At 37.2% G+C, this 12,797-nt stretch overlaps 2 protein-coding genes across 3 annotated transcripts; one reads left to right on the top strand and one right to left on the bottom strand.

Annotated features, from left to right (window-relative positions):
* The first annotated feature begins 603 nt into the window (after positions 1-603).
* On the top strand, positions 604-2,388 carry LOC140036688 (protein GRAVITROPIC IN THE LIGHT 1-like). The gene has a single exon (XM_072079111.1). It carries the CDS (start codon positions 781-783, stop codon positions 2,152-2,154), a length of 1,374 nt encoding a protein of 457 aa, XP_071935212.1. The 5' UTR covers positions 604-780; the 3' UTR covers positions 2,155-2,388.
* Positions 2,389-6,769: 4,381 nt separating this feature from the next.
* LOC140004134 (probable alpha,alpha-trehalose-phosphate synthase [UDP-forming] 7) lies at positions 6,770-12,125 on the bottom strand. Of its 2 annotated transcripts, XM_072079110.1 has the most exons (5): positions 11,959-12,124; positions 11,618-11,664; positions 9,513-11,529; positions 9,153-9,426; positions 6,770-7,701 (listed from the first exon to the last, which is right to left on the bottom strand). In XM_072079110.1, the coding sequence occupies exons 3-5, from the start codon at positions 11,501-11,503 to the stop codon at positions 7,390-7,392; spliced, it is 2,577 nt and encodes an 858-aa protein (XP_071935211.1). In that variant the 5' UTR covers positions 11,504-11,529; positions 11,618-11,664; positions 11,959-12,124; the 3' UTR covers positions 6,770-7,389. The 2 variants fall into 2 exon arrangements, with proteins under 2 accessions (XP_071935211.1, XP_071935210.1); XM_072079109.1 differs by having other exon boundaries at positions 9,513-11,664; positions 11,959-12,125.
* Between the last annotated feature and the right edge of the window lie 672 nt (positions 12,126-12,797).

Below are 12,797 nucleotides of genomic sequence, written 5' to 3'. Positions count from 1 at the left end.
ATAGTTCAACTTTTAATGGATAACCTTTTAAGAATTTTATGTTGCACTTTATTTTTAATTTTATAAGATAAAAAGGTATAGAAAAACGTATCTTCAACTTCTCTAAAACATACTTTTTTTTACGTTGAGTACATGAATAATTTTATGTTGCACTTTATTTTATAAGATAAACAGGTATAGAAAAAGGTATCTTCAACTTCTCGAAAACATTAACTTTTTTTACGTTGAGTACATGGGAATAATTGTTTTTTACTTCTTTTCTACAATCAATATGTTTGCGAAACTCAAACATCAATGTTTATACAACTTGAACTTTCTCCTCAATAAACTTTTCATGATTAATTAACAATCTAGAAAATATTGGAGAAAAAATAACATAACAACCATTTAAAAAATAGAGTGTTTTTTTGGTCAAAGCTCTCTTATATTATACAGCACCAAATCAACTTAATTTCTTGAAATGGTTCAATATATAATAATTTTAAAAATTCCCAAGCCTGCATATCTATTCCCATGTCCATATCTATGGATGATCCTTTAACTTTCTTTTTCCCGCGCTTTAAATCATACTTTAGCCAGCTCAATCTCTGATTTCGGCCATAGGGTCAAAGAATTGTCCTGCTTTTCTATATTATATTCCTCTTTTCTTTTCTTTTCTTTTCCCACTGATAATTTCAAAGCCACCCTTTTTGTTGCTCCTCGGTCTTTCTTTCCTCCATTTTCTTCCCTCAGTTCATACATGTCTTTAGTCCTCTAAATTTTTTGCATACTACAAAATCAATGGATTCAATCAGACCTTCTCCAGCTCCATCAAAAAACAAACTAGCCAAGAAATTCCAGAAAGTTATTCATCTGAAAACAGCCACAAAAAACCGCTCAAACAATGCCTTTTGTTTGCTAATACCTCAAGAAAAGCTCAAATGTTGTGAATCCCAACAGTTTGAGAAAGAAGAGATTGAAGATGCTGCAAAAGAGTCAAAGAACAGAGCTGCAATGGAAGCCTTCATTGCTAAGCTTTTTGCTACAGTTTCATCTGTTAAGGCAGCTTATGCTGAGATACAAATGGCTCAGTTTCCTTACAATGGTGAAGCTATTCAGTCTGCAGATCAGGCTGTTGTCGATGAGCTGAAAGCTCTGTCTGAGTTAAAACACAGTTTCTTGAAGAAACAGATTGATGCTTCACCCCCTCATGTGACTTTAATGCTGGCTGAGATTCAAGAACAGCAATCTCTGATGAAGACTTATGAGATTACCATGAAGAAAATGCAGAATGAAATTGAAGGAAAAGAGGCCCAAATTTCTTCCCTTCAACGAGAGCTGAATGAGGCCATACAGAACAACAAGTCCCTTGAGAAGAAGATCAATGCAAGTGGATCTTTTTCTATTCTTGACAATGTTAAGTTCTCTGAGGCTAATTCTAAAGACTTCATCATGGTTTTGCACTATGCATTGAGATCCATACGTAATTTTGTGAAGCTGATGATTAAAGAGATGGTGTCTGCCAATTGGGATGTTGAAGCCGCTGCAAATTCAATACAACCTGAAGTCAATTTTGTCAAGAAGGATCACAAAGGTTTTGCATTTGAATCTTTTGTCTGCAGAGAAATTTTCAGCGGTTTCAATGATCCAGGCTTTGCTGTTCAACATGAGAATCAACCTTGGCCTAATGGGGGGTATCAAAAAAGGCTTTTCTTTTTTGATCAATTCAAGAAAGTGAAGTCAGTGAGTGTTCTTCAATTTCTGAAGCACAATCCCAATTCTTTTCTCGGGAAATTCTTGAAGTCCAAGTATCTCCAGCTGATTCATCCCAAAATGGAATTCTCATTTTCTGGGAATTTGAATCAGAGAAAATTAGTAAATTCTGGTGAATATCCAGAAACTGAATTCTTCAAGGCTTTTGCTGAGATGGGAAGAAGAGTTTGGCTTTTGCACTGCTTAGCTTTCTCATTTGATCATGAAGTCAGCATTTTCCAAGTGAAAAAGAACTGTAGATTCTCTGAAGTGTACATGGAGAGCGTGACAGACGACATTTTTACTGCAGCAGATGGTGATTTTCGGGTGGTTTTTACGGTGGTTCCAGGGTTTAAGGTTGGCCAAACAGTGGTGCAAAGCCAGGTATACTTATCTCCGGCCAGGTCTGCTGCCAACAGTTAAAATGCAGTTTTAGTTTTTTTACGGCTTCTAATACTATGTACATGGTTAAGAGGTAAGATAGGCAAGCAAGTTGGCGTTACATGCCCTGGTAAGATGGCAGAGGAGCCTAGTGCACTTTTCTGCTAGTGGCAGAGGGCTCACCTCAAAATGTGCACAAAGTTGAATTGGGATCCTCCCTCTATGGCTGTGCTTTATCTTAGGTTCAATTTCCAGCAAAAGAGGAATGTGACAGTATGTGAATCTTTAGATCAACTTTGATAGCATAAGCACCAGAGTTTGGCAAATTAGTGGTAAAGATAGGCTAGAGTAGGGCCATAAATAAAAGTAATTGTAAGAATAAAAGATATCAAGATTGAGTAATCTCACACCTGAATTAATTTATCCTACAATTTAGTTCATGTATGCAATGTATTATAGCATAACTTATCTGCATTTTACTTCATGTCTCGCTGTACTTTATCAGTAAAAAGTATTGGTTTAAGGATTTACATACTGTTACACAATACAAATTTGAGGAATTTGGAGGAAAGAAAAAAAAAAGGGGGGTAGATGGGATTTCAATTATGAGTTGGAATTCAAAGAATGCTAGTTGCTACTGGTAGATGATGGCATGGTGGAAAATCATGGCGGCGCGTGGGGAGCTAAGAGTGCAAGGTTTTGTATTATATTGTCTCATCATATGTGACACTGGCCAAGAACAGAAGCAGCATAATTGGGTTTTGTCCCCACAATAGAGAGAGTGGTTCAGGAGGAAATGAACTGGATTTTGTAATATACTAAGTGTATATGTACTGTACTTTTAATAGCGATGGAGACTAAAGAGAAAGGGACGGTGACAAAGGCAAAGATAGGCGGTCAAGTTGTGGGGACAAAGGGGTGCATGTCTTTGTAATTTTTAGTGAGAAAAAAGAGAGGAAATGTGGACCCCTTGTTTGAAAAATATGTTGGTACAATTTTGGAATTCTCCAATATTATTATTTTGATTTCTTATCTTAGTCTGCCCAGAGAATGACAGACCAAAACCAGCACCTTGCCTTGAAATGGATGTCTATTATTAATACTAAAATATATATACTAGGGGATTAACTTTTAGAGTATAGTTTGGTAGATGGCATCTCTGCCAAGGATCTTGTATTATTGTATGCAAGTGTTCAAAGAGTTTGCTTTCTTTTCTCTTCCTTTTCTTCTAAGGTAGCATCCATATACTTTTGCAATTATTAGTATTAGTAGTTGGCTAGTAGTAGTAGTAGTAGTAGAGTATTATCATTATGTTTATAATTATGTTGTAATTTTAATAATGAAAAAGGGGTTAGGGGAGAAGGAGAAAATGAGATTCAAACTCTTTTGAGTGTCAAGAAATTAGCAAGCTCACCTTTTTGGCTCTTTTCATTGTGGCTGTGCACCAAATTTGAACTCCAAGTGCATTCAAGAAATACACTCATTGGTTAGGTTAGGTAATAGGTGGTGGTTTAATTCCAATTTGCTTAGAACATAATATAATGTATTTGTGGGAAGTGGTATTGTACTCATATCCAGCTCACAGAGATAGTAGTAGTGAAATTGATATCATGTCAATTTCAATTACCACAAAATCCGGCAAGAAATTAACCAATCCACTAGTAGGAAACAGTAAAACAGTATTCTATTTTGTTGATTGGCCCTTGATCAAGGACAATCACTTGTATGTATTCTAGAATTGGCAAACAAATTTGCAAATGAGTCAAAATGAAGGTTGTGTTGTCTGCTTTGCTAATAGTGAGATAGTGAGAAATAATTCATCAATTACATGACAAAAGTGACACTATGTACCTCATTCTTGCACATACATCTTTTACCCTTAATTTCTTCCATTACATGGGATGTAGTGATCACAAGAAGCAGATAAATTGATTTGCTGCACACCCCACAAGGAGGCAGACATTGTGGGCTATATTTTAAGCTTCTTGTTTCAAGATGTCACTTGTTAATTAATCTGTGCTGCTTTCTTGTTATGTCTGCATAACAAGAAATATGTCACTTCTTAATTAAAATATCGATTGTATTTGGATAGTAGATTATTGGGGATAATTTTTTTGAAAAAAAAAATATCGTAGCCTGTTTTTTTTTTATATATATATAAATATGATGTACGTGAGATAAAAAAAAGTAATTGAAAAATATGGAACTAGGACTGGGATATTAAAAAGTAATCACTGCCGTACATTTTTCTAAAAAAAAAAAATCCAAAAATAGCAATCTAAACGGGACTAGGATTGGCATATAGTTACTGAAAGTTTTGAACGGTTCTATATGAAGGGGACATAGCTGAAATTTTGAGAATTGAGATAATCATTACAAAACAAAGTAAATCACGGGTTGCTCAGGCAGGTTTATGGGCCCAATATTACATGACTGAACTTTGCTTCACGTTCTATCTTAAGCTCTGAAACTGCAATTGACTTTGTCCAGTGGGCGCTATATAACTTTGGCATTTTTCTGGCGGACAAAGAATATTAATGGTTTTTTGGCCTATCAAGGTGAGCTATACTTCAAAAGTATACAACTTATACTGTTAAAAGACATCAAATCATTAGGTCAGTGGTTTCGACTTTTAAGTTATTTTTATTCTTCTTTTTTCTTATAAAGTTTATAATCTCTGAAAAAAAAAAGGTAAGAAAGTACAAGATAATTGTTTTTGAGAAGGCAGCAAGCACAATGAATACACCATTTTAGAGAGCAATCCATGCTCAATTTCTAATAACTTCGGCCTGTTTGGGGAAGATCACAGGCTATAGATAAAAGACATTGACAATGAAGTGAATCTTTCTCCTCCAATTTTTTCTTCCTGGAATTTACTTTATCTTTTGTCACTTGTTCCACTGAAAATAACGAAATAATATCTTGAATAATAATAATAATTTTTTCTTCCTGGTTTGTTTGGATAGTGTATTATTTGAAATATTATTTGGAATAATTACTGTAGCACTTTTTGTGATGTGATGTATGTGAGATAAAAAGGTGGTTGGGAATATAAAAAGATGGGTTGAAAAATGTATCTATGATGCAAGCGAAATATTATTTGGAATAATTGGGGTATCCAAACAAAAACTTGGCTCTAGCGTCCCTCGATTAGACCTTTTTTTTGGGTCGATTCTATCATATAATTCTTTTCTTTAAAATTCAAGAAATATATTTGATTTCCTAACTTAGAGTCTTTGGCGAGAATTCAAGGTTTATTAATAGGAATATATATATATATATATATATATATATATATATATATATATATATATATATATATATATATATATATATATATGTTTGCAATGTTTTTGAGCGTAATTACAAGAGTAAAAAAGTTTTGGATATATATATATCTTGACGGAGAAAAGTAATGTCTTATTTACTTTAGTTAATTCTTTTTGAAGAAATATAGAGAACTCACTAGCTATAAGACAAGAACTAAAAAGAATAATCTCACTTTCAAAAATCAATTGGTTGCCGGTTTCTCATAGCAAATGATATTATTAATAGGTGAAATAGAGAATAAGTGAAGGTGAATTTCTCATTAAATCTCTAGTTTCTACCTTATTAATTTTTCTATCCACCAGACATTACATTACCAAATTGAGCCATTTTCCCAAGCCTTTGACCTAGAGCGATGATCATCACAAGCAGAAGTAGGATTTCAATAATCCAAAAGAGGAAACCATTCATCTTTTCTTTTTTTTTTTGACATGAAAATGCCCCTTTATCGGAGAAGAAAATCATGACCAAACAAAATACTTTTTGGGAGTTTCTGGACCAACAAAGACCAATACGAAGCATAGCACATATGAGACAATTTACTCAAGAATCCAACATTATTAATTTCCACATGGGAGCATTTATTAAGATATTAAACATAAGCCAAGCCCATTAGAATACATAAAAAGATTTATTACATAGTCTGGTTTCATCTTGAATACGGATGGGTAATACTACAAAGTTTCAAGAATCAAACTGGATGGATTAAATTGTCCATTTCCATAATAATCAGTTTGTCCTCTACCAGCCACAATTTTTTCTCATCTGTATTTTGGAATTGTCTGGTCCTGAACGCATTGTAAAGCTCATCTCAAGATTGCAAAAGAAACACCTCAAAAACAAAAAAATGGCGATCGTAATTGACTTGTTTCAGTTCTTTATGTTATCACCAGTTTTGTCTCTTGGGTCTGTTGGATGGTGAAAAATTACCATGTCTAGTTCCTTGGATAAACAGGTACGTATCCTAATGAGTAATGACCAGAAAACCATGAGTTCAATGGTCCAAGTTCATGGAGTGCCATCTTGAATGAATCAGACTCTTCGGATAGAATTGAAGCCCAAGCAGAAAGCTAGAATCAGACATGGCCTGATAACGAATAAAAAAAACTCAGCCAATGGTTATTAACTTTGTGGTCACAAAGCTGGATAGTAACAAGTAACAACTACCCTTCTTCCAGAGAGGTACCATTTAAACGAGACACTCCAAATCCAGCAAAGAATGCTACGAATGGATGTTGGGCTGATCTCCTCACCTCCAAAACCTAATCTATTCAGATATCAACTTTGATTCAATGAAACCCTCCAATATTACAAGAAAAGGGAGGACGAATACGAGACCAAAATTTTCTATATCATTTACAATTATACAGGTTCAATAAATTTGGTGTCAATGAATCTGTCACTCTGCCCCGAAAACGAAAAAGTAACATGGAAAAAACAAAAATAAAACATAAGTTCTGTATACACTTTTATCTGACGAAGAACCCTGAATAGCAGTTCTCCAGACCGCTGCTGCCAAAATTCCCTGTTGCCTGAGGCAAAGACTGCCTGAAGCAATATGAAAAAATGAATTGCATAGAGCATCAGCCCCACTGAACAACATTGTACAAGCAAATGAACATATCAACACTCTCTTGACTGTGCTCTTTATTTTGTTAACTGCCCACGAATGAATCCATCCGGGTGCAAAGTCATGTAAATCTTTCACTTGTCTGAGTTGTCAACTTAACATGTTTATCTGGGTTTCAATCACACTTCCCCTGCTATCGTCAATGACAGCACTAAAACCTCTTGACAGCCATAATATCACGCTGAGAGTTGGATCAACCACTCTCCAATTGTTTTCCCACAAGGGAACACTTGTGGTCCCTGACAGGCTTCCAGAACATCCTTCAAAATGTATGATCGTGAAGAACAGAAATGAACTCAGACAAGACCGTCAAGGAGACTTCAGTCCGAGCTTTCTGTGAAAGCCACCGAGGATGGTACAGAGTCAGAGGCATCAGCAAGGGCTTCAAGCATCATTATGACCTCTGAGGTGTCATCTAAATAATACTTGGCTTTACTAGGTTTTTGACCAACAGTGCAGGCATAAACAGAAGTATTAGATGAAAGGACTCCACTGTTCATTGCATCTCCAATTATCTCAAACATGTCTTCATCAGATCTGTCGTCACCAATGCATAATACAAAATCAGCTTGTCGTCCCCTTTCAGTCATTGATGCAAAGATCTTCTCTGCAACTACACCTTTGCTGACTCCCTGTGATCATGGCAATCAGTGAATGAATACACAAAGAAATTGAAATAACAATCACTTCATTATTAATTAGCATAAGTAGCCAACATTTAAAGCGACCAAGTAGGCAAGCTGATAAGCTCACTAAAGTGGAATATAAAGTGGCACAATGATAGCATATCATCATCCAGCAACAACATTTTCCCCCTTAGACCTCCTTACAGAGGCCCCTTTCTCCATTCAGAAGGGGGACTGGATGGAGAAGAGTTAGAATTAGGAAAAAAAAAAGGTCCAAAGAGCATTGTATGTAGAAGCTATCAATTGGAGTTGCCAGGCAACATGTCTGCAAAAACTTTCTGCCAGAACTCAGAACGGGCAGCTCACAAAGAGGAAAGGAGGGGCATCCCCCTTCCCTGTAGCAAAGGCTAGTTGTCACCAATTAAAGAGAAAGAGGATTCAGAGAAAAGCAAGCTAAACCCGAGGTTAATAAATTCAATGGAAGTGAATGACTATTAAATGCATACAGCTTAACACAGAGACATTTTCCAGACAAGTTACCAACCAGTGTTTAAACCAGGAAAAAGAACCAGAAGTCTAATACTTGAAGATCCAGTCATATTTGACTATTTTCTTAACCACTTATTCTACTATTATTGTAGACTAGGGATGTCAATAGTAAGGAATAGAGTTTCATCTAGTCATGCTAATATTATTATTGTAGACTAGGGATGTCAATAGTAAGGACTAGAGTTTCATCTAGTCATGCTAATAGCATATTACAAGGCCTTACTACATCCAATCAGCCACACCTGGTCAGTGGCCACAGCTCACACTGTCGAGAAACAATTAATAATAGACATACCAAAGTGCATTTATAAATAATTTTACAGATCATACAAATCCATGAAATGCAAATGGATTGAGGAAAGTTTCAAAGAGTGACTCCAAGGAAAGTTAATCCAAGCCTCAGAGGACAATCATACAGAAACAGGAAGATAATCGAGTTCTTTACGAACTCTAGGCCAAAAAATTGAGAACACGTTGGAAAAAAAAAAAAAAGTATATAATAAGCTTCACATTTACACTTCAGCTTTTTGGCATACTACTTCTTCACATAATATAAGCAATTATCAGGAAGATTCAGTGCCCAAGGACAAGAGGAAATAAGCAGATGAATCACTGAGGAAGAAACTAGAAAACATTATTTCAACTTGCATTTAATTCTTCACAAGAAAATCCGAAGGACTTTCAACAGCCACACAGGTCCATCACTAAAGCATAATTATCTTTCGAAAGGACCTTTTTTGGATTAATTAGTTCCATGTCTTCCCCACAAGAAAACCTAGAAAGATTTTAATGCGCTGGTGTCAGTTTTATATAAGAGGACCAGCAAGGAGACAGAAAGACACAATCTGTCAGAGAAGCCTGAAATCCATCCATGTGCAAAGCAAAGCAAAGACCGAGCTATGATGTACCTGGGGTTTGACTTCTACAATGAACTGACCACTCTTCACTGCAACTGGTTCATTTGCCAGCACGCTTTCAAGGTGTTCTAACATTTCCTTTGCCTGACTGGAACCAAAACCTGGATCAGCATCCCTATGATGCCAGACAATTGCACTTTCTTTATTCTCAATGTAGGATCCATCTGTAGATTCAGTATATAGCTGCATTACAGGCTCAGCTAGCTGCATCCACCCAAAGTCATTGCTCTGCCCACACATTTCCCATTCTCCATCATAAGGCCACCTGAAAAACATCACCACATGCAAATAAATAGCTATAAAAGGAAAAGAACCAAGATAAAAACCAAAAAATAATAGCAGAGAGCTAACCTTAGATAGTATCCATGTTCAGCAGCTATACCAAGATTCTTGCATGGAGAAAACCACTTACCCAGACTGTCCCTTCCTCGTCCACTAACAAGAAAGACAGTATTCTTTACATCACTGCAGAGTTTGTTAAAGATTGAAATAACCTCCTGACTGGGGATCTTACTGATTGTTGTTTGAGGCATCACAGTACCATCATAATCCAAAAGAATTGCCCGATTTTTAGCTCTTGAATAATCAGACACAATATCATCAATTGACAACTTTCTAAAATTAGGGTCAAGTGCAACAACCCTAAAACCAAAGCTCAAACCTATTCCCCAACACCTGCGTCTGAAATGATCCTTGCAAGTTCTTTCCAAATCTTGGAAGAAGCTACGCGACCAATAGGCAACATCATGGGTGCTGACATATTTATAATGCTTCTCATGGCGCAACTGTTTCTCAGCATCCTGCATTGAAATGGCCTCATGTAACGCTTCAGCAGTTGCTTCAACATTCCAAGGGTTAACTCGAATAGCACCGCTGAGTGAAGGAGAGCATCCAATGAACTCAGAAACCACTATCATGCTTTTCTTCGGAGAATTTGAATCAGAAGTAGACTCGGACCCCGGGATTCCTTGCCTGCAAACTATGTACTCATATGGTGTCAAGTTCATTCCATCCCTTACAGCTGTAACTACAACACATTCAGCTGCAGTGTAATATGCTGCTCTCTCACTGAGGGAAACTGGTCTATCAATAAAGATAATGGGTTCATAACCAGGCTGCCGGAAATTATCATTGATTCTCTTGCAGCTTGCTTGTATCTCTGCTTGAATTTCCTCTAAATCCTTGCCCTTCCCTCTAGCAGGATTGGCAATCTGTACTAGGACTGCCCTTCCCCGCCACTTAGGGTGCTGGTTTAGCATTTGCTCCATTGCCAAAAGCTTTAAATTGACACCTTTAAAAATGTCCATGTCGTCTACTCCGAGCAACACTGTTTGGCCTGCAAATTGTTGTTTGAGCTCTTCCAGCCTCCATTCTTTATCTGCAAACTTCAACACAGATTCAATCTGTCCCATATGAATCCCGACAGGCATGATCTTTATCCCCACCGTCCTTCCGAAGTACTCTAATCCAATGTAACCCCTTTTCGACTGATACTCCAAACCAAGCATACGGCTACAGCAAGAAAGGAAATGCCGGGCATAGTCGAATGTATGGAACCCAATAAGATCAGCATTCAGCAGTGCCTTCAAAATCTCCTCTCTCAATGGTAGAGTCCTATAAATCTCTGATGAAGGGAAGGGGCTGTGTAGGAAAAAACCCATTCTTAACCGATTAAAGCGCCTCCGCAGGATAGTAGGCAGAACCATCAGATGATAATCATGAATCCAAACATAATCATCATCAGGATTTATCACCTCAATAACTTTCTGTGAGAAGATCTTGTTTGCTGCAACATACGCCTCCCACCAAGAGCGGTCAAATCGACCCCCATGACTGGCAGAAAATGGTAGCATATAATGGAAAAGTGGCCACAAATGTTGCTTACAGAAGCCATGATAATATTTGGCCAGAATGTCTGGAGGCAAAAATGCCGGTACACACTTGAACCTATCCAACAGTAACTGCGAAACATCATCCTGTTCACTAGAATCGACCTCTACTCTCAAAGACCCTACATATATAACCTCCATATCATCTGGTAAGCCGTCCTTTATATGCAAAAACAATGAATCCTCATCCCAACTAAAACTCCAACCTACATTATCTGGCCTACGTTTTGCCTTTACAGGAAGCTGATTAGCCACAATAATCACACGGTCTACGGCAACAGATGACTGAACATCCGACGAAACACTGTTAGCTTGATCATCATCCAGCTCAGAAATTACCCCAGGAACTGTCATTACCCGTGGGAGGCGCTTTCTTTCGCCTCTTTCACGGCCCATCACAGGGAAATTACCGGATGCTAGATCCAGTAAATTAGTATATGATCTGGACATCATCTTTACACCAACTTTTGTTCAACAATCTAACAATCAAGAATCAGTGAAAATCATATAACAAAATCAACAACACCAAGAATGCTTCTTTATCCAAACCAACACCAATTCACCAACCTCAAGATTGCTTCTTTCTATGCAAACCAACACCAATTCACCAGGATCTGAAAAGGGTTTCATCCAAAACCAAGCAATAAACAAAAAAACGTTAAATTCAATAAAAATTAGATCCATGCAATCAAACAGAAACCCTTCTGCTAAATGCGGTAAAAATCCAATCTTCAACCTTAAAATGGATTAATTATTACCCCTATTCATACATGCATGTCATATTAAAACTATAAAAACAAAAAAAAATGAAGCCTTTCAATCTTTTTCCTTCATTTAGAAATTTATCCAATCAAACAAATACATAAAAACTGGAAAATGTGGGGGAAAAATGGAAAGTTGAAACTGACCTTTGTGTATAATGATGAAAATTTGTCTACAAGATATTTCTTTTATCTTTAGGATCTGATAGTCAAATCCAAAAACTCTGCTTTCAGTCAGATAGAAATCTAGGGTTTAGTCTATCTCTCTCTCTCTCTCTCTCTGTCTCCCCCTCAAAAATCAGTTCTTTCCCTCTGGTTTCCGTGTGAAGGCTGAGTGCTTTTGAATAAATATTTTTTTTTAAAAAAATTTTCTTCAAAAAATAAAAAGTGAGAAAATATAAAAACAGGATAAGGTCGGCCAGCGTATACTTTGTGGTGCCAACTGGCACACTTGTGCTATTCTGTCACGCGCTGTCTTCAACGGTACATGGCACGCGTCAGGTGAATGGTCTATCCACGCGTCGGGTATCTTTGCTGTTTGATCAAGTGAGGATTGAGTGGTTTTAATTCCCCATATGGACCACAAGCAAGCCATTAGGGTAATGCCACGTGGAGAGGTGACAATGCCACGTGGGCATAAAGGGAGAGAAAGGGACTTGTTGACAGTGTCATCCGCGGAGTAGAAGAATATACTGCTTTCTTGAGGAGTCGAGGGGTGGGGACAGAAATTCAGCGGTGCCACGTGGATGGGCCCGGGGGCAAATTTAGCGGATAAGGCGCAAGAATTTTAAGGGTGCTGACCTGGCAGTGGTGTTACATCATTCGTGACGTCACCTCACCGATGTGGCAGCACGTGGGTCTATGTGTTATAGGTCTTGTTTCGATTTCTTTAGTTTGGAGTTTGGTGTGCTGGTGCTTGGTTGGATCAACCGTACAAGTTGTGTCAAATGATGACTTTGCCCTTGACTATTAGACTATGCAATCTC

Source organism: Coffea arabica, chromosome 2e (genome assembly GCF_036785885.1).
Source record: "Coffea arabica cultivar ET-39 chromosome 2e, Coffea Arabica ET-39 HiFi, whole genome shotgun sequence".
NCBI lineage: Eukaryota > Viridiplantae > Streptophyta > Magnoliopsida > Gentianales > Rubiaceae > Coffea > Coffea arabica.
The sequence above is the reverse complement of the archived record's forward strand: the minus strand, read 5'-3'. Positions and strand labels throughout refer to the sequence as shown.

Excerpts from the sequence above, each read along its gene's own strand:
- LOC140036688 (XM_072079111.1), top strand. The coding sequence starts at position 781 with ATGGATTCAATCAGACCTTCTCCAGCTCCATCAAAAAACAAACTAGCC.
- LOC140004134 (XM_072079109.1), bottom strand. The coding sequence starts at position 11,503 with ATGATGTCCAGATCATATACTAATTTACTGGATCTAGCATCCGGTAAT. Across the intron at positions 9,427-9,512 it reads GAACATGGATACTATCTAAG|GTGGCCTTATGATGGAGAAT; the intron begins GTTAGCTCTCTG and ends GATGTTTTTCAG. Across the intron at positions 7,702-9,152 it reads TTGTAGAAGTCAAACCCCAG|GGAGTCAGCAAAGGTGTAGT; the intron begins GTACATCATAGC and ends CCATGATCACAG.